The 22,109-nt window shown below is 43.1% G+C and overlaps 1 protein-coding gene across 2 annotated transcripts in view; it reads left to right on the top strand.

Annotated features, from left to right (window-relative positions):
* LOC133363635 (all-trans-retinol dehydrogenase [NAD(+)] ADH4-like) overlaps positions 1-21,523 on the top strand; it is a 39,742-nt gene extending 18,219 nt beyond the window's left edge. The window contains exons 2-9 of one of the 2 annotated variants that reach the window (XM_061582908.1): positions 1,841-1,942; positions 2,960-3,101; positions 7,783-7,870; positions 8,662-8,893; positions 11,373-11,633; positions 13,540-13,675; positions 19,691-19,829; positions 21,113-21,523. In XM_061582908.1, the coding sequence (XP_061438892.1) occupies positions 1,841-1,942; positions 2,960-3,101; positions 7,783-7,870; positions 8,662-8,893; positions 11,373-11,633; positions 13,540-13,675; positions 19,691-19,829; positions 21,113-21,137 (1,125 nt within the window). In that variant the 3' untranslated portion in view covers positions 21,138-21,523. Of the gene's footprint in view, positions 1-1,840; positions 1,943-2,959; positions 3,102-7,782; positions 7,871-8,661; positions 8,894-11,372; positions 11,634-11,977; positions 12,043-13,539; positions 13,676-19,690; positions 19,830-21,112 lie in introns of those variants that run through there. The other variant, XM_061582909.1, reaches the window with a different exon arrangement.
* The last annotated feature ends 586 nt before the right edge of the window (positions 21,524-22,109 follow it).

Consider the following 22,109-nt stretch of genomic DNA (forward strand, 5'->3'; position numbering starts at 1 on the left):
TACTACATAGCCTCTTCATAGAGCTCCCAAGCAATGATATCTTGATGTTGTGATGTACAGAAATGGAGAATATACCCTGGATTCCTGATTTTATTTTACTGGGGTGAGGTGGGGGTGATTTGCAGCACTGAATTTTTCTGAACAGAACACTTACAGATTTTCTGACAGTTGGCTGACTCCTGATACTAAACAATTGCACCAGCTTATCTGCCAATAGGTCAGTGGTGCCTTTAACCGCATCAATCCATCTCTTGTTTGGCCTTCCTCTTTTTGTACTCCCTTCTGTTTTTCCCAGCATTATTGTCTTTTCTAGTGAATCGTGTCTTCTCATTATGTGTCCAAAGTGTGATAACCTCAGTTTCATCATTTTAGCTTCTAGTGATAGTTCTGGTTTAATTTGTTCGGACACCCAATTATTTGTCTGTTTTGCCTAGAATGTCCTCCCTTGTCCTTAACATGGCTGCAACCGTATCTACTCAGAAGTAAGTCCTATTGAGTTCTATGGGGCTTAGTTCCTTAATAAGCATGTTTATAATTGCTGCCTTCAGGAGCATCCATCTGTGCTCCCATCTAACATCTCTGCAACACTAGGCTCCTTTCTTCCAATAATGGCCTGGCCTGAGGGCACGTAAACCCTTCTTGCCAGAAGCAAGGAAGCTAGATTAAATGTTCCCTAAAGGTGTTGAACTGTGACATGGGAGACCAGGGTTCAAATCCCCACACAGCCATGAAGCTCACTGGGTGACCTTGGGCCAGTCACTGCCTCTCAGACTCAGAGGAAGGCAATAGTAAACCACCTCTGTCTGAATACTGCTTACCATGAAGACCCTATCTGGGACTAACTTGAAGGCTGTCCATTTCCATTTTGCATCACCCTAAGCTTGTGAGAAAGAATGACCTTGTCACTTCAGATGGACCTAGGAACACCCTATTTTAGGTAAGATTTCTATTTTAATCTCCAGAGAATTTTTTTTGAATGGCATGCTCCAAGCAACTGTGGTTGATACAATGTATCATGCTTAATGATATCACTAGGGCCCACCCCATGATGTCACTAGGGCCTGCCCCATGACGTCACTAGGGCCTGCCCCGTGACATCACTAGGGCCCGCCCTGTGACGTCACTAGGGCCTGCCCCGTGACATCACTAGGGCCCGCCCCATGACATCACTAGGGCCCGCCCCCATTTTCTCAGGTTTTTGGATGGCTCCGACCTGGCAACTCTAGTCGCCATAATGAGTAGAAGAGATTTGCACTAAAATGCTGGGGAATTTTCATGAGGATTTTTTTTTAAAAAAAAATCAAATTGCTGAAGAAATGTGAACTGAATTTAAGATTGGAAAAAATGAGAACTGAGAGAACTGAAATTGATAGATCCTTCCATCCCTATCCTGGGGTTGGTTTCCTTTAAATGAGGTAACAAGAGACTTATGACGCTTCTGCAATTTTAAGGTTTTATTTACACATATTACAACATATCCTGCTCCCCCATCAGCATTCCAGAGAAACCCCCAATGTGCTAGCACCAGGTACTCACAAAGAACAAGTCAGGCCTCTGTTTCTTTCAAACCCAGTTTCAGCAGTGCCAATCTCTTAGTCTCTTTTACACACATAGACACCTTGATGATGTCACCTCCAGCTGGGAGAAAAGAACGTGCTGCCTTCCACAAGGATATCTAACCGCTATGACAAGAAGTCATCTGCACTTGGCTATCTTTTTAGTTATGTAAAGGCCCATCCTCCCAGCAAAAAGAAATCTGCCAGGCAAAGCTTGTATAAGTGACCTCTTTAGCCATCTCTTTACAGATTCCATTCTTACAATACAGCATGTTCTTTTCCAGGTTATTAAATGCAAGGCTGCCATTGTCTGGAAAGCAGGGAAACCCTTTTCTCTTGAGGAAGTTGAAGTTTCCCCTCCCAAAGAACATGAAATCCGAGTTAAGGTGAGCACTCAAAAATCTGAGAAGCATATTTATCTTATTTGTTTGTATCTTGCTTACCCCACAGTTTGCAGGAAAAGTATGGTATTGAAATAACATTATCTTTATCCTACAACAAACAATAGCAAAACAAAGGCCATGGAAGCCATTTTGGAAAGGCCCTACACCAACACACACACAGGCTTTTCTCCCCCTAATAGGTCCAAAGGATGCATATTTGAAAAGGCAGCTATGAATATGGACGTCTGCGAAGGATATGTTGCTTAGGGGAGTAATCTAGAGCAGGTAATCAGTAAAAGGGGGGTTGATTTAAGCACCTTCATCACCACCACCACTCACTGCCTCTCTGATCCCAACTGTCCCATCAGAACTTGCTTTTCCTGTTTTGAAAAGGCAGGTGGAATAAATTGGGCCACATCCACACCATCCATTTATTCCACTATTATTCTACTTTAAACTATTGTGGCTTCCCCAAAGAATTCTGGGAAGTGTAGTTTGTGAAGGGTGCTAAGAGGAGAGCCCTATTCCCCTCACAGAGCTATTCTGTAATTCTCTGGGAAGAGGGACTGACTGTCAAACCACTCTGAAAATGGGTATGAATGTGGTCTTTGTGTGCACCTAACATCTAATTAGGTTCCTGATCCTTGGTGTTACCAGGCTCTAGGGTTGCCAGGTTCATGGCGTAAGACTGATCCTGTATCTTTAGGAGAAGAGAAAGTCAGCCAAGTGCAGGTGTTCTTGCAACTCTGTAATGGGAAAAACTACAAGGTGGAATTCTCCCTCCACAACTTTTAAAGATACAGAAGACCTCTTGGAGGCTGGGCCTTGCAACCAAGAGCTCTTCTGTATCTTTAAAAGTTGTGCAGGGGGAAGGGAAAATTCCACCTTGTGGTTTTTCTCATTACAGTGTTGCAAGAACACCTGCACTTGGCTGACTTTCTCTTCTCCTAAAGATACAGGATCAGTCTCAGGCCATGGACCTGGCAACCCTATTACCAGTCTATGTTTTATGTCTTTCAGATTGTTGCCACCAGCGTGTGCCGCACTGACGATCATGCCATGCGTCCAAGTTTTAAAGAGGGCCTTTTCCCTGTCATACTAGGACATGAGGGAGCTGGGATTGTGGAGAGCATTGGTCCAGGTGTGACTAAATTTCAACCAGGTACTGATACATTATAAATTGTTTTCAGTGGCATTGGTCCATTTCTCTTTTTTTAAAGATGCTTAGCTGCCAGAGAGAAAGAGGGGTGTGGAAGAGATGGATCAATGAAACAGGAAATCCCCAGTTCAAATCTTGCATACTCTACAAGCTCACTGGGTGACCTTTCGCAAGCCACTCTCTCTCAGTCTCAGTTTCTCCATCTGCATTGTCAAGTACTTTACAGGGTACCCTGTATCTTACAGGATTTTTATAAGGAGTGCAACTACATAACACATGTAAAGTGCTTTGATAATTTTAAACTGCTATTCAAAAATGAGTGCTATTATTATTGGATCAGTGCCATGCATGATACTTGGGATTGCCTTTGAAAAAGATGTGGAAACTTCAGCTACCCCAAAATAGGGCAGCAAGATTGTTAACTGGGGCTGCACGGGTTTCTAGTCTGTGTCCAGCCAGCTCAAGTGCTAGTATCCACTTTTCAAGCAAGGAGGGGGAACCTCATCCTGGGGGACGATGACAAAAAAGCAACCTTCCAGACCCTCCATCTGGCTCTCAGGACCCTCCTCAGGTCACACTCCTTCCCCAGGCCATACCTGGGGATAGAAGCAGCTGTCAGTTTCAGTTCTCTTTGCTTCTCATTTTTCCAATCTTAAGTTCAGTTCTGCAGCAATTTGCAAAACAAAAACAAAAAAACCCCCAAATTAAAAAGCCTTGTGAAAATTCTTCAGTATTTTAGTATTTCTTCTAATAAACACATTCTGTATGCAGTTTTGATTAATGAGCACATTTATGCAAGCAAAATCTGTTAATATAATGCATTTTGTATGTTATTTTCACTGATATATTAATTTTTATGCATACTTTCCCTTAATATATATTAGTGTCAACAAAGAAGCCCATTTAAGATAAATAGAGGGGTGGGCAAGAGTCAAGATTGGTGGAGACAGCATGTGATCCATGCTGTGCAGCAGCCACATGAAAAACGTGCCATGAAGTCACCCTCATCCAGTACTTTCTGATGGGCAGTGAGCCTCAGGCTGGCCACACAGCAACACACACACACTTAGCACATGGTACCCCCCCTTCATGCCAGTGGAGGAAGTGGATCTGTGAAGACTTTGCTTCAATGTAAACTATCTGATCTAACTCTCCACTTAAGTTGGGCAAAGCCTCTCTACAAAGAAACCTCTTCAGCCATTTTAAGTCGCTACTGAAGTGCTGCTCCAGCCAGAACAAGGAAATTGCAAGGCTCCAAGTCCTGGGTGACTTTACAATATGGTTGCTCGTTTTGCAAACCTCCATCTTGTTTTTTCAGATGAATAGAATCTGAATCATCATTACTTTGAATGAAGAATTTAAAATAAGCATCCCCTGATGAAGGCTATATAAGATTAGCCGAAACGCGTTGGGTTTTTTTTATACAATTTTAATTTACACAAATGGAATAAAACTGTGACTTTTTACTTACACTTTTTCGTCATTCTGGGTTACCCCCCTCCATTCAACTTTTTCAGATGATAAGCCTGGGATGTGAAAAGTTCGGCACGTGACATTTATGTTTGCATCAATTATTTTTTAAACTGCAGAATAAGACTTGCATGCCCTGCATATATTAGTAAACATTGGTTGGTTGGAAAACTGCATCACAAAATTCAGATAAATTTGAATTTTTAAGAATGGCTATTTTTCAGTTTTCCCCAGGTAGCATGCCATCGCATGGGTTATAGTGCCATCTAGCGTCCAAAGGCAAGAATGCACAGAAGTCAAGACCCTAGCTGCTCTTTCCGGTCCCACTTCAGTTAATTCTTGCCTTCGTCCAAGGCTGTTCTTCTTGTCTTAGTGTAGTGAGTTTTTGTCAGTGTGTTAGCTTTCTGTGGGGAGTGTGTGGTGCAAGGACTGGTGTGAGAGTATGACCTTTTACAGTTGTGTGGGGGTCCCTTTCTTCCTCCTGCCACTGGGTCCTGCTGATCCCAGCTCCAGCAGCGATCTCCCAGACCTCTCCGCTTCCATCACGGGGCTCGCAGCTGTGGCCCAGTAGCTTCACTATTTGCCCTCCCTACCTCCTTAACATGGGTTTTTACCTTGCGGGGCTTGTGGCTGTGGCTCTGGAGGTCTTTCTGACTCCCCCCCCCAAGGCTTACAGTTCTTACTGGAGCTTGTGGCTGTGGCTCCAGTAGGCCTCTGGGGAGACAGCTAGATTCACTGCACCCCTCCTCTTATGTGTGTGTTGGACTTCAGGTACCGCACCCCACTACTGTGTGCATGTATAGCAGGCCTTATCTCAAATCACTGCACCCCTCTACTGTGTGCATATGCCTCTACTGTGTGCAGGTGCCTCAGTGTTAGATTCACCAGGTACTGCACCCCTCTACTGTGTGCATGTATACCATGTTAGCTCCACAGCTAATTGTGGATTCCCTTGATATGCTATCTGAGGTGGAGCACTATTGTGTTGCGTTTCCGCCTCAACACCTCACCTCTAAGGTTGTTGCCAAAATTAAGCACTCCTCTATTCAGTTGGCTGCCAGCTGGGCACAGTAGGTTTCCCTTCCAAGGTAGTAGATTTCCCCTCCAAGTTAGCTGGAAGCATCCTCTACTATGCCCGCTATTGCTATGGAGCAGGATAGATTGGATGTTTCTGTTACTGGTCAAGAAAGACTGGCAGCCCTATTCTACTTTCCAGTGCACCCCTCCATTGCTCACCAGCCTCCTGCGCCTGCACTGCTCATTGGCCAGTCATTGGTGTTGTCCTTCACTGCCATTGAGCCCATCACAAAGACTATGGCTCTGTCTACAAAGGCTAGGGCTCAGTCTTCTGGCATTGCCGGGTTGGGGTCTGTTTGTCCCCCATCCCCAAGCCATACCCCTCAGTGGCCATGCTTTGCACCTCCCTCAAGTGCTTTGGCCTGGCTTGGAATTTGACCTTGAACTGTGATAATACTTTTTACTTGCCTGGATGGAGGTAGGGGCATATGTGCGTGTAGAAATCTCTGACTTCTCTGTGGCTTGAGTGTAGCCTACTGTAGTGTACAAAGGTAAGACTCATATTTGTTGCTCCACCCACATTGGCATGTGGCTTCTGGGAGGTTCTCCATGAAGGAATGCAGACCTCAGGCTGAAAAATATTCCCCACATCTGCTTTAAATCCCTAAACAGCATTCTTCCTTTTCTTCCTCTGTGTTGCTATGAAGAGGAGATTGGAAGCTTTCACATGTTTTGAATTAACGACATCTTAGCATTGCAGCCAAAACAAACTGTTTGTTTTGTCAAGAACATGCCAGTTCTCACCAGGACTCAATTCCTAAACCCAGGGCAACTGATCTGAGCCAGATACAACCCGTGCCTCTCTTACCAGGGCTGAGTAAACCAACAACAACCCTGCAACTTAGGTAGACTGCAACCATCACCCATTAAACCTGGTCACCCACTCTGGGCCAAGGGGAAACCCAAAGTGCCAGAAATAGACCTGCCAAGGATTCCAGAAGACAAGAGCCAAAGATACACTCCTTGTCTTGGAGCCTTAAGGCAAAATATCCAAATATACGGTAGTCTGGCTAATTGGCCAAGGTGCTGGATTCAGAGCCAAGTTCCCCCTGAAATGAACACACACTGGTAAATAAGAGGTTGCTTTATTAGAATAAAATATAAGTGTAAAAAGTAAAGCAGCAAAATAGTTCCTTAAACCAAACACCCCAAGGGCTAGGTAAAATACAGAGAGAGTCCAAATCACAAATGAAAATAACAAAGTTGTCTAGCCTAACCTACACTCACATAAGATTGGTAAACCAACAAAGTAACATCAAGGTTCCACATCTCCCCAGAGATACATGGCCTGGATAGCAGATGGAACCCCCACATCAGGTAGTACCAAAGAACACTGGGGAACAAAAACCTAAGGTCTTGGTTCTATTCTTATGGGAGAAAGCCCAGCTACAGCCAGGAATTAATTCACCAATCAGGGGCCTTTCTGATGATGACATCTTCTGGAGCTTTCACACCTAACGGTCACACACTCTCTAGCCTTCCCAGGCCTGTGGCCTTGAAGTACCAGTCTTGGGCTGATAAGCTCACTGCTTAACTGACTGAGTTCATCTGTGAGAACTGACAATCTCATGGCCTCTCAGAGACGCTAATCCAGGCAAGATGTTTTCCCCGCTATTCCTTGCCACAAAACCATTTTGGTTAACAACCTTAGAAACCAGGCGTTCTTGACATATTTAAAGGAAGCAAGGTTCATAACCCGCAGGTGGAAGCTAACCTGCTTCAGACAAACCATAGTTAAGATTGACCACAGTTAAGATTGACCACAGTTTGTCAAGTTCAGACACATGACAAGCTGCAGTTAATAAAGAATGGAAGCAAAAACATCTGAATACCAATTTTCAGTCAAGCTGGGCAAGAAAGGGAGAGTTCATCAACTAAAGCTTGCCTAGGCTTACTCCTGTCACAATATGGTTTCAGCTGCATCTTCCAGCTTTTATGCTGATGCCTCTCAAATCTGTTTGCTATCCACTTGCTTCTGTTTAATTCTATGTCTCTGATATTGCTTCTCGTGTATCCTCAGTGTTAGATATTAAATATAGCACAAAGGCCTTAAAAGGTACAAGGCAGACTAGAAATTCCTAAAAGAAATAAATATAATACTAGGGTGTATTGTTGTCGTTGTTGTTGTTTTGTCTAGGTGACAAGGTTATTCCGCTGTACCTTCCTCAGTGTGGACAATGCAAGTTCTGCTTGAGTCCCAAAACTAACCTCTGTGAACAGATCAGGTACAAATTTCAAATACATTTATTTGAGGCACAATTACTGTAGCTTTCACATGGTTTGCCCAGATGTGTAAGCTGGAGGCAGCTGAGGCCAATTTAAGAAACCAAACAAGAAATATGGATATATCAAAGTACGTAGTATAGAGGCTGCAAAGGCCCCAGTTCAAGTCTCACCTCAGCTACAAATGCAGCAAGGATCCTTAGGCAAGACTATGGGTGGGATCAGTCATGGTGCAAAAACATAGTTTAGCCAAACCATGGTTTTGTACTACATCTCAGTCTGAGCCTGCCCAGAAACCATGGTTTGTCTGGAGCCAACACACCAGGATCTGAAAGCACAGTTTGAAGCTGGTTTGTGCTAACTATTGTTTCCCATTACATCTGAGTCCACAAACAATTAGCCCACTTTGCACATCACAGTAGACCATAATTAATGGTTTACTGTGAACATGCTGATCTCGGTCATTTTGCTCCTCTTCCATTTGTGCACAGAAAATACAAATCATGATCCCTAGCTAGTGTTATGCCCATACTGGGTGTCATGGTTTGTTTCATTGCAAGCAAACCACAACTTGTAACCACGGTTTGTTTTGGGATTACAGATCATTGTAATGTGGCCTTCAGGATAAAAAGGTTCTGCACCCGTGATGTAGCAGTTAGCTTGTCAGGTTGTTGCTGAGGGAATCTGGATCCAGATCTCCCTTACAGTGCTATTTTATGCACATTTAGTCAGAAGTTAAGTTCCACTAGGCAAATTTGGATGATATACCTTGGCTCTGTTTGTTGTTGCATAGCAAAGCAAAGACACCGATTTCTGACCAAGACCTGATGCTCGATGGCACAAGCAGGTTCACTTGCAAAGGGCAGCAGATATACCACTTCATGGGAACCAGCACCTTCTCAGAATACACAGTTGTGGTAGAAAGCTCCCTTGCCAAAATTGATCCTGCTGCTCCTCTAGAGAAAGTCTGTTTGATTGGATGTGGTTTTTCCACTGGTTATGGGGCTGCCATTAATACTGCCAAGGTGAGTTTATGATCAACCAGGTCTTACTCATTTGAAATTATTAACGGGTGGTGGTGGAGAGGGGGCATCAAAACTTTGCTGTTTATAAAAACTGGACTCCTTAGAAAATGAAGATTTGGAAGAACCCCAAAGGCTATCTATGCCAACCCCCGCTAAGCAGGATGTGCTCTTACCACTAGTTTTTAACTTAGGCCTTGTTCTCTCTGCAGTAGTACACCTGTGGGGGCAGTTTTACTTCAGACTACAGCTGATAGCACACTTGACTGAATGTCTGAGGGGAGGGAAATAGCATATAAGGAAGAAGGCCAGGTTAGAATGTTTCTTCCTCTAAACCAGGTTTGGGGAACTTTAGCACTCCAGATGTCACTAGACTACAACTCCCTTCATTCCTGGCCATTGGCCATGCTTGCTAGGCCTGATGGGAGCAGTAGTGTAGCGGCAAATTCAGAAGTGCAGGGTCCCTTCATGATAGTCACAGCCACACCTCTCTCCCTCTTTTTGCTGCTGGGTTGAGAATGAGATCTTTGTTAATGCTGTCTCCTACAACAACAAATTTCTCTAGGAGCCAATCAGCATGACATGGAGAGTGTTAGCTACTGAAAAGAGTCTTCTTAGTGGCTGACTCACTTCCTTTCACTCTGATTGGCTCCAATCAGCAGGAAAGGACAAGAAAGCATGTTAGAAGACTCTTCCCAACTAACACCTCTTTCATGCTGGTTAGCTTGTAGGATGCTAGAAACATAGGGACATTGCTGGGACCCTGCTCCCAAAAAAGTAAGGAGCCTAAGACCCCCTGAGACCCTGGACAACTACACCCCTGGATGAGAGTTGTAGTTCAGCAACATCTGGAGGGCCAGATGTTCCCCACTGCTGCTCTTCATATACAGCTTTCTATATGGAGGAATTTTATTTAATTTTGTTATACCTGATGCACAGGGTTCTCTTACACCTTAATAGCTGTGTAGAAGAGAAGGGGTTTCAGCAAGTGTGGTTTGCATGACAAGCCACACCTGATGAAATCACACCTTCTGCCCAACCTTTAAAGGTGCAGGAGCCCTGTTCTCTTTTGAATCTGGTCACCTAAGGAGCAGCCCTACCATTTGATAAAGTGAGGCAGCCACCTCAGACAGCTGATTTTGAACAGCAAATGTTTAGTCATGTACTGTATTATTATTGTATTTTTATGGCAAAGGAACAGGTGCACAAATCCGTGCTTGAGGAATTTTCTTTCTTGGATGTCAAAATAATTTGGCTGGCCTCGGATACTTTGCACCTTTTGCTTTGATGACCATGCACCCTGACCATTTCCTGCTCCACACCAGACAACAAAATGTCTTAGGTGGCTTCACACAATTGAGACCCCAGTGCATATTTACTTCTATACTATCCCCTTATTTAAAGGATTGTTTCATGATGGGGCAGTCCTGAAAAATAGATGCTTGCAGATCCTAGGATATGGTCTCAAGGCACATGACGCCACTACGTTGCTGAAACTAAACAGGTCTGAGGCTGGAAGGTGGGAACTACCTATATGTTGTCTTGGGTTCCATGATGGAAGAAAGGTGGTATATAAGAAAATAAAAATAAAATAACATTTTTTCAGAAGCCCACAGTACAAGCCTATCTGTGTTTACCTGTAAGTCCTAGTCTGTTCAATGGGGCTTACTTCCAAGTAGATGTATATACGATTGCTATCATAAATTACCCTTTCCCTTCCAATTATCCTTATACCAAAATATCATTCATATTTGATATTTTCATTATTTAACGTTAATTGCTTTACACAAATTCTCTTACAAAATAATTATTCTTCTTAATTACGAATAGAAGGAGAGACACTTTTAAAAAATGGCTACAATATAGGGTTGCCAGGTTCAGGGCCTGAGACTGATCCTGTATCCTTAGGAGAAGAGAAAATCAGCCAAGTGCAGGTGTTCTTGCAACTCTGTAATGGGAAAAACCACAAGGTGGAATTCTCCCTTCCCCCTGCACAACTTTTAAAGATACAGAAGACCTCTTGGAGGCCGTTCCTGGCAACCAAGAGGTCTTCTGCATCTTTAAAAGTTGTGCAGGGGGAAGAGAGAATTCCACATTGTGGTTTTTCCCATTACAGTGTTGCAAGAACACCTGCACTTGGCTGACTTTCTCTTCTCCTAAGGATACAGGATCAGTCTCAGGCCCCGAACCTGGCAACCCTACTACAATATGCCACACAGTTACATCCACACAATTCTCACTAAAGCCAGTAGAATTTGTGGGTCCAAACTGAGCCCCAGATTACAAGATTGTGATCTGCATGATGTGTGTGGCTTGTGGCAAATGTTAGTATCCAAGTCTAATGAGCTTGCAAAAGAAAAGGAGAAAGGCTTTATTAACTCTGTGGTTTACTCTGCTCACTGTCATATGTATATATAGCTCTTAAAAAAAAAATCCAGATATTCAAAATCGTTTTGTCAGAACTTCTCCCCTGTTTTTCTAGGTTGAGCCTGGATCTACATGTGCCGTCTTTGGTTTGGGAGGGGTCGGCCTTTCTGCTATCATAGGTTGCAAAGCAGCTGGAGCATCTCGTATCTTTGGGATTGACATTAACAAAAACAAATTTGCACTAGCGCAAGAGCTGGGAGCCACCACATGCCTCAGCCCTCAGGATTTTAAGAAACCCATCCAAGAGGTTATAGCCGAAATGACCAACGGAGGAGTAGATTTTGCCATTGAGTGCAGTGGAAACATTAAAGTTATGGTATGTATTTTATTGTCTTCATTTAAATACAGTAATGGAGTGCTAAATATGGGCAATTAGGGTTTTGCCCCTCAGGGGAGAAAGGGTAAAAATTAAGTTCTAAGAAAAGAAGAGCAAAATTAGACAACTATAATAAGGAAGTTGTTCCTTTTTATCTTTTCCTGAAACTCCCCTATCTTCTCAAAGTCCACCTGGTTCTGGGACCCTTTAAATTGAATGTAGCCAATGCTTACCTTTTGAAGATAAATCATCAGTGTGAATGCCCATCTTTAAAAGCCAATCAGTTACCTTACTGTATGTATTAACTTGTGAATTCCTTGTTTTAATCCCATTCTTCTTCCAAGGAACTCAGGTATGGTTATTCCTGCCATTCCTGCCCCCCATTTCATCCTCAGAAGAACTCTATAAGGTAGGTTAGGCAGAGACATAACGACAGGCTTGAGGCCACCTACTCAGCTTTGTGGCTGAGGGGGAATTAAACTCAGGTATCCTGAGTCCTAGTCCAATACAACCACTACACCACATATTTGAACCTATTTGCAGTTTCCCATTAGGGAACTCACTGATTGCATACATTGCAATAGAAACCCAATTGCTTAACAAAGTAAGTGTCTCCAGTTTGCCACATATTTTTTTATTGTCTGATGTGATTTTATTTTATTTTTATTTATTGCATTTGTATACTGCCCCATAGCCGAAACTCTCTGGGAGGTTTACAACAATTAAAAACATTAAAAACAAATATACAAATTTAAAAACACATTTTTAAAAAGCAATTGAAAAACACATGCTAAAATGCCTGGGATAAAAGTCTTGTGCTGGCGCCGAAAAGATAGCAGTATTGGCACCAGGCGCACCTCGTCAGAGACATCATTCCATAATTTGGGGGCCACCACTAAGAAGGCCCTCTCCCTTGTTGCCAGCCTCCCAGCTTCCCTCAGAGTAGGCACCCGGAGGAGGGCCTTTGATGTTGAGCATAGTGTACGAGTGGGTTTGTGTTGGGAGAGGTGTTCCATCACGTATTGTGGTCCTAAGCCGTGTAAGGCTTTATAGGTTTTGAAGCTTCCTTTATGAATATAGTTAGTGTAGGTAGATAACAGAATGGTTATGTCACAGGCCAGCATTAGAACTTGGTAGAAACTGCTCAGAAATAAGGAGAAAAAGCTGGAATGGAGTAAATATGGGCTATATTGGGATGCAAAAGAGCCATCTTTCCACCTGTCTAATATCATCAGTGTTAGGCCAGAGAGACAAAACAGGATGTGGTTAGTGTACTGTCCAACATACTGTCCTACAACCTCCCTAACCAAGCTGGCAGAAATAATCTCGGATGTGGTTTTAGGGAACCCTTTCACAGTGGTATTGGGGAACTTCAATATCCATGCTAAGGCACCCTCAAATGGGCCAGCTTGGGACTTTACGGCCTCCATGATAACCATCACCCAACACATTTGGCTGGAAACACCCGCAACCTCTAAATCTATAAGCTATAAATTTACTGAATTCCTGATGTGCAGACAAGCAGGAAAAGGAAGCTGTTTTCAGAACTTGCAATGGGGTTTATCTGTTGCCTGGAGGTCAACAAATCCTTTGTCAATCACAACCCTGACTTCATGTATTGGCTAAAAACCTGAAAGGGTGGGGATTAGAACATCTCGTACTGACATTTCAGGGGGGCGGCTGTTCACATTTTGGTGTATATCTGTTGAACCAGACCACCTAGGATCTTAATTTTTAAAAAATGAAAGCTAAGAGTCCAGAGGTTGGGGTGATTCACCCAGAGAGGACCCCCCAAAACTAGTCTCCAGGTGAAAATCAGAGACCTGGCAACCGAAGTTGAACCCATACAGCCTGATGCTAGGGCTAGGCAGAGTTGACTGGGTTGTTCATTTGCTTTGTCTTTCAGAAAGCAGCTGTCAGCTGCACCACTGTAGGCTGGGGCACCTGTGCAATTGTTGGAGTGGCTATAGGTGAAGAAGGATTCATTGTTTCTCCAATGGAGCTGATAATGGGTCGGAAAATCAATGCCACCTTTTTTGGAGGTTCGTTTTTTCCATAAAGATATATGCATGCCAAAAATGGCATTAAAGTAATATCTAGGATGAAAACAACATGTGTGTGCTTATTTCTAAATTTGCACAATTTTTCTTTTCAGCACTGCCATGTTCAAGAAGGGCAGCACTGTATGATCTGCTAATTTTTTACAGGAGCAGAGGGGACTGAACACAGCTGTTTTTTGTAGCTTGCCTTAGACACATTTAAGAGCTGTTTTGTCCCTCTGTTTTGAATCCTGAATCCAGCCCCGCTTCCACTCAGACAGCTGATGATTGTCACTGTCAGAGCTAATACTAACAGCATTGACCTTCTTGATTAGCTTGTATGTGCGTGCAGCTGCCTGCTACGGAGATAGCGCAGCTGCCATGCAGCCACAGCTAGCCTATGACTAGGGATGGGAGAGAAATTAAGTTTCATTTGCATTTTAATGCAAACCTGCCTAATTTGCACTTCCCAAAACAATACAAGAACTGAAATTCAGCTATCCTCTGAAAGTCACACTTCTCTGAATTTTGCGATGTAGTTCTTCAGCTGAAAAATGTGTACAAAAATGTGTATATTAGTAGGAGATGTGCAATGTAAACCACTACTTTATGTAAACAGTAGAGATTGTAATACTGCTTAATTACAAATTCTGTTAAATACATAAATAACATTTTCAAACATATTAGTGAAAGTAACATACATAAATGCAATATATTAGAGATTGCTGGCAAAATTGTGTGTATTAGGCAAAATTGCATACAAAAATGTGTATATTAGGAGAAATGCATACTAAAATGCAGATGAATTTTCTTGAGGACTTTTTTTAAAAAAAGAAACCACAAACTGATGCGGAAATGTGGTAAACTAAACTTAAGATCTACATAAATTGCCGATCAATTTTCAACCTGAGAAGAGGCAACCAGAGTTTAAGTCCCCAGTCAGCTCTAAGTTCAGCCTCTTTCCCCCTTTTCTTCCCACATAGCAGGGATGGAAACTGGATCCTGTTTGCCTGGTTCAGCCTCTCCTACACTAAACATGTCCCCTTTAAACATGCCCACTTTTCACTGGATGTCAGGATTTGACCCTAGCCTTCCATCTGTTCTGAACACACAGATGCAAAGAGCTTATCTCTGTGAACAAAAGCAGCAGGGACTGATGTAGTCCCCACTGATGGGGAAGCAGCCTTGCACCATTTTGTGGTCCTGCCCCTTTTTCTGCTCTTGTAGATGTGGCAGCCATTATGTCACACCCTCACAGCAGTTATTTTGTGCTATGCCACATCCCCAGCATCCATTTTATAACTGGCACCCATGACACTTTCTCAAAATTCCAAATTTGCTCATTTGCCCCAAAAAGTTGGTGACCCCTGATTTAAGAAGCTGAAATCAGAAGAGCTGATAATTAGTGGCAATCTCAGAATGTTTGAACTTTCTTCTCACTGGCTATTCTCTTCAGAAAAGAATGATATAAAAGTATATAAACTCTCACTGAATCGAAAAGCAATTAGACTTCTATTAAATAGAAAATTCATGGGAAATGGGGCTGCCCAAATTTTAACTGCTGTCACAGTGTACTAGAAAATGCTTTCGTTCCAGTGTATCTTTTCCATTCACTCATTTATTTTGTGGGCTTTATTTTATAGTAATTGCTTAGTCTGTCATAATGTTTATTTATTGTCAGTTGTTCTTATGTTTCCAAAATCTGGGTGAAAGTTCTTCTTGAGCAACGTCAAAAAACATAATAGCTGATTTGTTTTTATTGAAATGTCTCCCATTTGGAAGACTTTGGGAATCCAAATATCTGTTAGATGTTAAATGGAGCAAACTGTTCCATTTTTGAGAAACAAATGAAATCCTGTTTTGACATCTTCTGGAATATCACTTGTGTGAATTAGGAAATATATACAGGCGGGCCCCGCTTATACGGCAGGTTCCGTTCCGGACTGCTGCCATAGAGTGGAAATCGCCGTAAAGTGAAACCCATTGAAAATAATGGGGGGCGTTGCGCAAAAATGATGCAAAAATGTCGCAAAATGTCGCAAAAGAGCAAAAACGGCCTTAAAACGGGGAATTTCCCCTCATTGAAAGCCACCGCATCAGCGGAACACCGGAAAACGGAATGCCGGTAAGCGGGGCCCTACTGTATCTGGGGAGAAGATTTTGGAGAAATATAAAACATTTGCATAAGCAAACATAAAAAAATGTGCTCAGGAGATGAGTTCAGCATTTCTACATTAGGAACTGACAGTAAATATAATGAAAAGCAGCAGTGAAGAGTGTTGTGGCTCAAATAATGCACCCTTATTACTGTGGACTCTCTAGGACTCGCATTGTATAATGCAGGGGTGTGGAACCCAGGGCTCTCCAGATGAAGTTGGACTCCAACTGCCATCAGCCCTGGCCAGCATGGCTAATTGTCAGGGGCGTTGGGAGTTGTAGTTCAACAATATCTACAGGGCCACAGGTTCTCAGCCCTCATACAATGTATTACATCTTCAACATACCTAAGGGCAGAACTGGAGATTAGAAGGAAAACATGTGGTTCTCAGTTTGCATCATAATTCCAATGAAGGGGCAGATTTTCTGGGAAGCATCTACAGCTAGGGAGTGCTTTATCCCTCCCACCCCAGCCAGTTATCCCCGGCAAGTGCCCTCAGGGCCATTTTTTAATCCATCGTCCTGTTGACTGGGCTCCAATCGGCAGATGCACCAAGGGTTAAGCAGTCTAGAACAGGCAGATGACATGCGAAGCTGCCTTGTACTGAGTTTAGTCCATTGGTCCATCTAGCTCAGTATTCTCAGCTCTGATTGGCAGGGGCTCTTGAAGGTCTCTGGGCAGGAGTCATTCCCCATTCTACTGCCTGAAATATCTGAAGAGGCAGATACAAGGCATGTGCTGTACCAGTCAGTCATTATCCTCCCCCTTCCTGCTCATTGATTTATCCATACAAATATTCCCAGGCAGCCTCCCAACCCCATTTGCACCTGCTTGGCAAATGCAGGCTTGAGAACACACATTTGATATAAGCTATGTTTAGCCATTCAAACTCTCCCTACAACAATTTTGGGGAGCTTCCAGAAGACCTGTTTATTGAGCATTCATTCCAATTTGTTTGCAGGGAGGTTAGATGATGATGCATCAATGCAAGCTTTATCCCACATTTCTCAGTGCATTTTCCCAATAGTATCCTTACCTTATCACAAGAAAGTCCATTTTGGAGGGGAAACAGGTTTCTGGGGAAGACCTCCAGATCAACTATAATTGTACAATCTGAATTTGCTGCTATGTGATTGAATCCCACCCAAAATAGTGTAGAAACACCCAGAATTGCACAAAGGAGACTAACAACCAGGGGTCTAGTCATCTGAGATGCAGGGTCATAGACCCATTACTTTTTTGGGAGCAGGGTCCCAGCCAGGTCTCTATGTATGAACCAATTAGCATGAAAAGGGAGCATGTTAGCCACTGAGAAAAGTTCTTGTGCTTTTCTGCTGATTGGAGCACAATCAGAGTAAAGGAGGTAAGCCAGCCACTGAAAAGACTCTTCTCAGTAGCTAACACACAGCTTCCCCTTCCATGCTCCTGGGGTATCTGTTGTAGCGGGGTATGGACTCCCGAGACAACAAGGAGAGCAAGGGAAAGTGGGGAAAGGGATGTGGCTGTGACAGGGCTGTGGCATGACTATCATGAAAGGACCCTGCATGTCTGAATTTGCCAATACACTACTGCTAACAACAAGCGCATACTGGCTGCATCCCCAGCCCTGTCACCCTCCATGCATTGGAGGGATGAATGTCTGCAGCAGGGATGGGGGAGAAATTCAATTCAGATTGCATTTAAAGCCAAATTTGCACATTTAGGAACAGTGAGAACTGAAACACAGCCATCCTTCATAATTCACACATCAGAATTTGCTATCTAGTATTCCAACGTTTACAATGCATAGATTAGGGGAAAGTGTGCATAAAAATGAATACATTAGTAGAAATAATGTGAAAATGCATTAAATTAAAAGAAACTAATTTGCAACAAATTGTACATTAGTCAAAAACACATACAAAAATCTGTTTTTAAGAGAATTTCCCGCTAAAATTCTAGACCTCTGTCTAATTTAATTTAAATTTTTGTATGATGGGGGTAGGTTTGGATTGAGTATACTTATTGTTGTTTTGTATTATATGTTATATTTTACTCTATGTTATATTTTAGTCTATGTACGCCGCCTAGAGTGGCCGTTAATTCGGCCAGATAGGCGGCCTAGAAATAAAATTTTATTATTATTATTATTTTAAAATGCTGGAGAATTTTCATGAGGATTTTTTTAAAAAATGCAAATTGCTGCAGAATTGTGGAGAACTGAGTTTAAGAGATAGAAAAATGAGAAACAGAGAACCAACAGATCCTTCCATCCCTAGTTTTCAGGGAGTCTCCACGAGTAGAGAAGCTTCCCTGCTGCGTATGTTAATCTTCCCAACACGTGGAAGGCAATGAAGTCGGTGACAGGGAATGGAAGCGATAGCAGCTTAGGAACATACAAAACTGTTTTATACCAAGTCAGACCATTAGTCCATTTAGCCTATTGGTCCATACAGCTCAGTATTGTCTACACCAGGGATGGGGGGAACCTTTTCCAGCCCAAGGGCTGAACCTTCCAGAGGCTGCATGCCACACATAGTCAGAGGCAAAAATGGGTGGAACAACAGATGTGGCTCTTGTCTTTGCATAATAGACTACTTTCCAGCCACAGACAACCTAGAGGTTTACACACTCATGCATCTCTCCATCCAGGCAAGCAAGATGCATCATCATAGTTCAGGGCGACATTCCAACCAGGCAAAAACATTTGAGGAGGGTGTAAAACAAGGTTGGTGTGGGAGAGGTGGCCGAGGGAGAGAGCTGAATTCAAGTTTAAACTACCATGGGTGGTATCCAACTAATGCGTCCTGTCCAGAGCTTGGAAAAGTTACTTTTTTGAACTACAACTCCCATCAGCCCAATCCAGTGGCCATGCTGGCTGGGGCTGATGGGAGTTGTAGTTTTTTTTAAAAAAGTAACTTTTCCAAGCTCTGGTCCTGTCAGCGCAAGGATTTCCACTTTGCAATAAAACTCCCCTTCCTTCCCCCGTGAGGATCCCACACCCTCCCCAGACTTGCTCCAGAGGGTTAGGGGAACCCCTACAACAGATTTAGGGTGTGTAGTACGGAGGACAGGGTGAGTTGACGGGACTGTTACTTAGTGCTAAGTTCTATACAACCCCACACTATTTGGCATCTTCTGAGGGATTAACTCAATATTACAGTGGATATGTTGCTGCCACCAGTCCCCATCTCCCCTATGCATCTCCCCAATAACAAAAACTCCCCAAAAACACAAGACATGTCATCATCTTATTTGTATTTCATCACTCATACTCTTAGGCTTCTAGTGCCTTTTACTAAATGTTACTGCAATGACACAGGATGAAGATGTGTGCTATATCAACAGCATTATGTCCTCATGCTGGGCTGGCACCAGCCTGGCCCAGGCCCACAGCACCGTAGCCCAACACGCACAGGTGATGCGGGGCTAAAAGCCAGTGTGCGCACCCCATCTGCCCACATGTGAATGATGTGTGTGCATAGCACGCATGCCTGTGACCAACCAAAAGGGCAGCAGAGATGGCAACCCCTTAGGAAAGCCCCCGTCGCCATGTTGGGTGATGGCAGGCATGCACACATAGTTGCAGGACCCAACTCTGCTGTGGATCACGGAATGGGAGCGCTACCCTCACACCCTAAGGAGGTGCCCTTTAAGGGCCCCTCTGGGCCACAGGGGTCTTCAGCCAGGGCCCGACTTTGCTGGCCTCTGGTGCCAGCCCTGTCCTCACACCACCTAGTTAGGCCCTTAAAAAACAGAATCTTCAGAAAGAAGAATGTTATTTATTGAAATTCTGATGCTTAATGAATGTCAGCAAATTTATGAACGTGGTTATCATATAGGAATTAGGAACTCAGTTTTGAATCTCTTTTTCCTCACAGGCTGGAAGAGCATAGATTCTGTACCAAAGCTGGTGTTAGATTATATGGCAGGGAAATTCAACCTTGATGCACTAGTGTCCTACACTTTGCCTTTTGATAAAATCAATGAAGCATTTGATCTTATGCGTCAAGGGAAAAGGTAGGATGTTACAACAAACTTCAGCCTCTCAGGACAAATTCACACACAACACACATGCCATTCCCTCTGTTTCCACACACACGCACAAGAGGGAGGAATCAACAGACTCGGGAAGACTTCAGGGTTTGCAGATGTACAACCAGGGGTATAGTCATTCGGGGACTCAGGGTGTGTGTGTCTTAGACCCTTTTTGCACATTACAAGGCATGTCAAGAAACAAAGGACTTAAGTATTTTGGTTTGGAAGTTTAGATTGGAAATACATCATTCAGTGGGGGGGAAGTAGCTAAAATTATGGTGACAAGAATGTTTTTCCCCTTTATTTTTTAAATTAGTGTTACAGCAACATTTTGTTAATATTTGGTTATTTAAAAAAGTTATATTTGGAAAAGCATATTGGCACTAATTAAAAGATTAAAACCAATTAACAAGGTTAAAAATGGTGCCCATTGCAAAGGTTAGAATGAACGTGTGCTGAGTTGTGATAAGCTCACCAGTCTGATGCAACACTGCCCATTTCAAAATCAGGCCTCGTAAAGATGGTAGGGTAGGGCTAAGGGCATTTATACCTGTAGAGATTGTGCTACTCTTCTATCCTTCTAAAAAAAAAGTTTAACTTTCCAAAGTATCAAAGAGATTGGAAAAAGCACTGGGAAAACACAGAAGCAGTAGAGGCTTCCACTTCAGCCAATGGGGCACTGCCCCACCAACTGCAGCCTACCCTCAGCCAGCCCCCAACTGCCTGCCTTCTTACAACCAGTCCAGGCTTAGTCTCAGGGTTAGGCTCTGGCTCTTTTCTCCTGTTTTTCTCCCTGCTTTCTGCTCTACCAGTCCCAGTAGGCACCAGCCACCACAGCAAAAGACGACCATAAATGGATTTTGATGTTGTGTGGACCACCTATAAAACAAGACATGGATATTAGGAACATAGGAATCTGCCTTATACTGAGTCAGACCATTGGCCCCTTTAGCTCAGTATTGTCTACACTAACTGGCAGTGGCTTTCTAGGGTTTCAGACGGTGAATCTTTGCCAGCCATATCTAGAGAAACTAGGGATTAAACCTGGGGTGTTCTGCATCCAAAGCAAATGCTCTAACACTGAGCTACGTCCCTTCCCTGCATAACACCTGGTATGGAAGCAGCCTCAGTATGTCACCAGAAATAGGCCAGGAACAGATGCTCAGCACAATCCCAATGGCTATGCAAGAGTGCAGCATGCACTCCCTTTTGCTGAAGAACACATCTTTTCCTCTCTTGATTTTACCTGCTTGTTTGTTTTGCAGCAACCGAACTGTCTTGGTGTATTAAGAATCTAGTTCAAACTGTGGAGGACAAGAAGCCCAGCAAAGTGAGATCCAAATCTTCCTCAGACTTCTGACTCATTTAACTCCTTGTACATTATTTGCACAAGCATTTCTTTATGGTACCTCTAACTCATTAAGCAATAGCTATAAACTTTTAAGGCAACTTTAGCTCCTGTGCAGTCACATCACTGTTAATCCTGGCACCAGTCCATGGGTTAGTCTCTAGATATAAATGTTGTGTCGATGCATCACATTTCTATATGTGGATCAGCAGATGTAGAGTCACTTTTGTGCAAAAGCCCTTTTCTGCTAAAGCAATTATGTGTAAAATTATTTATAGATGATATTTAATATGATGTCACAATAAAGCATATGCGATAAGTTTCCTGGCATCAGGGCAATGGGTTTTCATTTCATAATATTGCTTCCAGTGTCCTGTCAGTATCACAAAACCCGTTTCTAGCATTACTACAAGACATTTACAAAATGCTGTTGACTTGTTTGCAATGAACAGCTGAGCAGAATTAAGCCACTGTCGTAAATGTTTATAAAGGAATTAGATTTGAAATGTAAAGCCATTTTCCGGAGGTTGCTGGACTACAGCGCCCATCATTCTTGACTATAGGCCATGCTGGCTGAAGCTGATGGAGGTTGGAGTTTCAGCATCTGGAGGGTCACACATTAGCTACACCTGCCCAAGGGTTTGTGAAAAGTTGCAACTCCAGACAGAAAACTTTCTATTCCTCACAGAACTTGGACAAAAAGTATTTTGACACTGTTGTTCCCTAATTAGTGGGTGCTTTATATCGTTGTTGTTGTTGTTGATCACAAGCATAACAAATTATAGCTCAGGAGTGGGGAGCCTGTGGTCTTCCACATCTTGTTGGGTTCTCCCATCAGTCCCTGACAGCATGGCTAGTGGTTAGGGATGAATGAGAGTAGTAGCCCAACAATTAGAGGGCCTTATATCCTTGAC

Source organism: Rhineura floridana, chromosome 9 (assembly GCF_030035675.1).
Source record: "Rhineura floridana isolate rRhiFlo1 chromosome 9, rRhiFlo1.hap2, whole genome shotgun sequence".
Taxonomy (NCBI): Eukaryota; Metazoa; Chordata; class Lepidosauria; order Squamata; family Rhineuridae; genus Rhineura; species Rhineura floridana.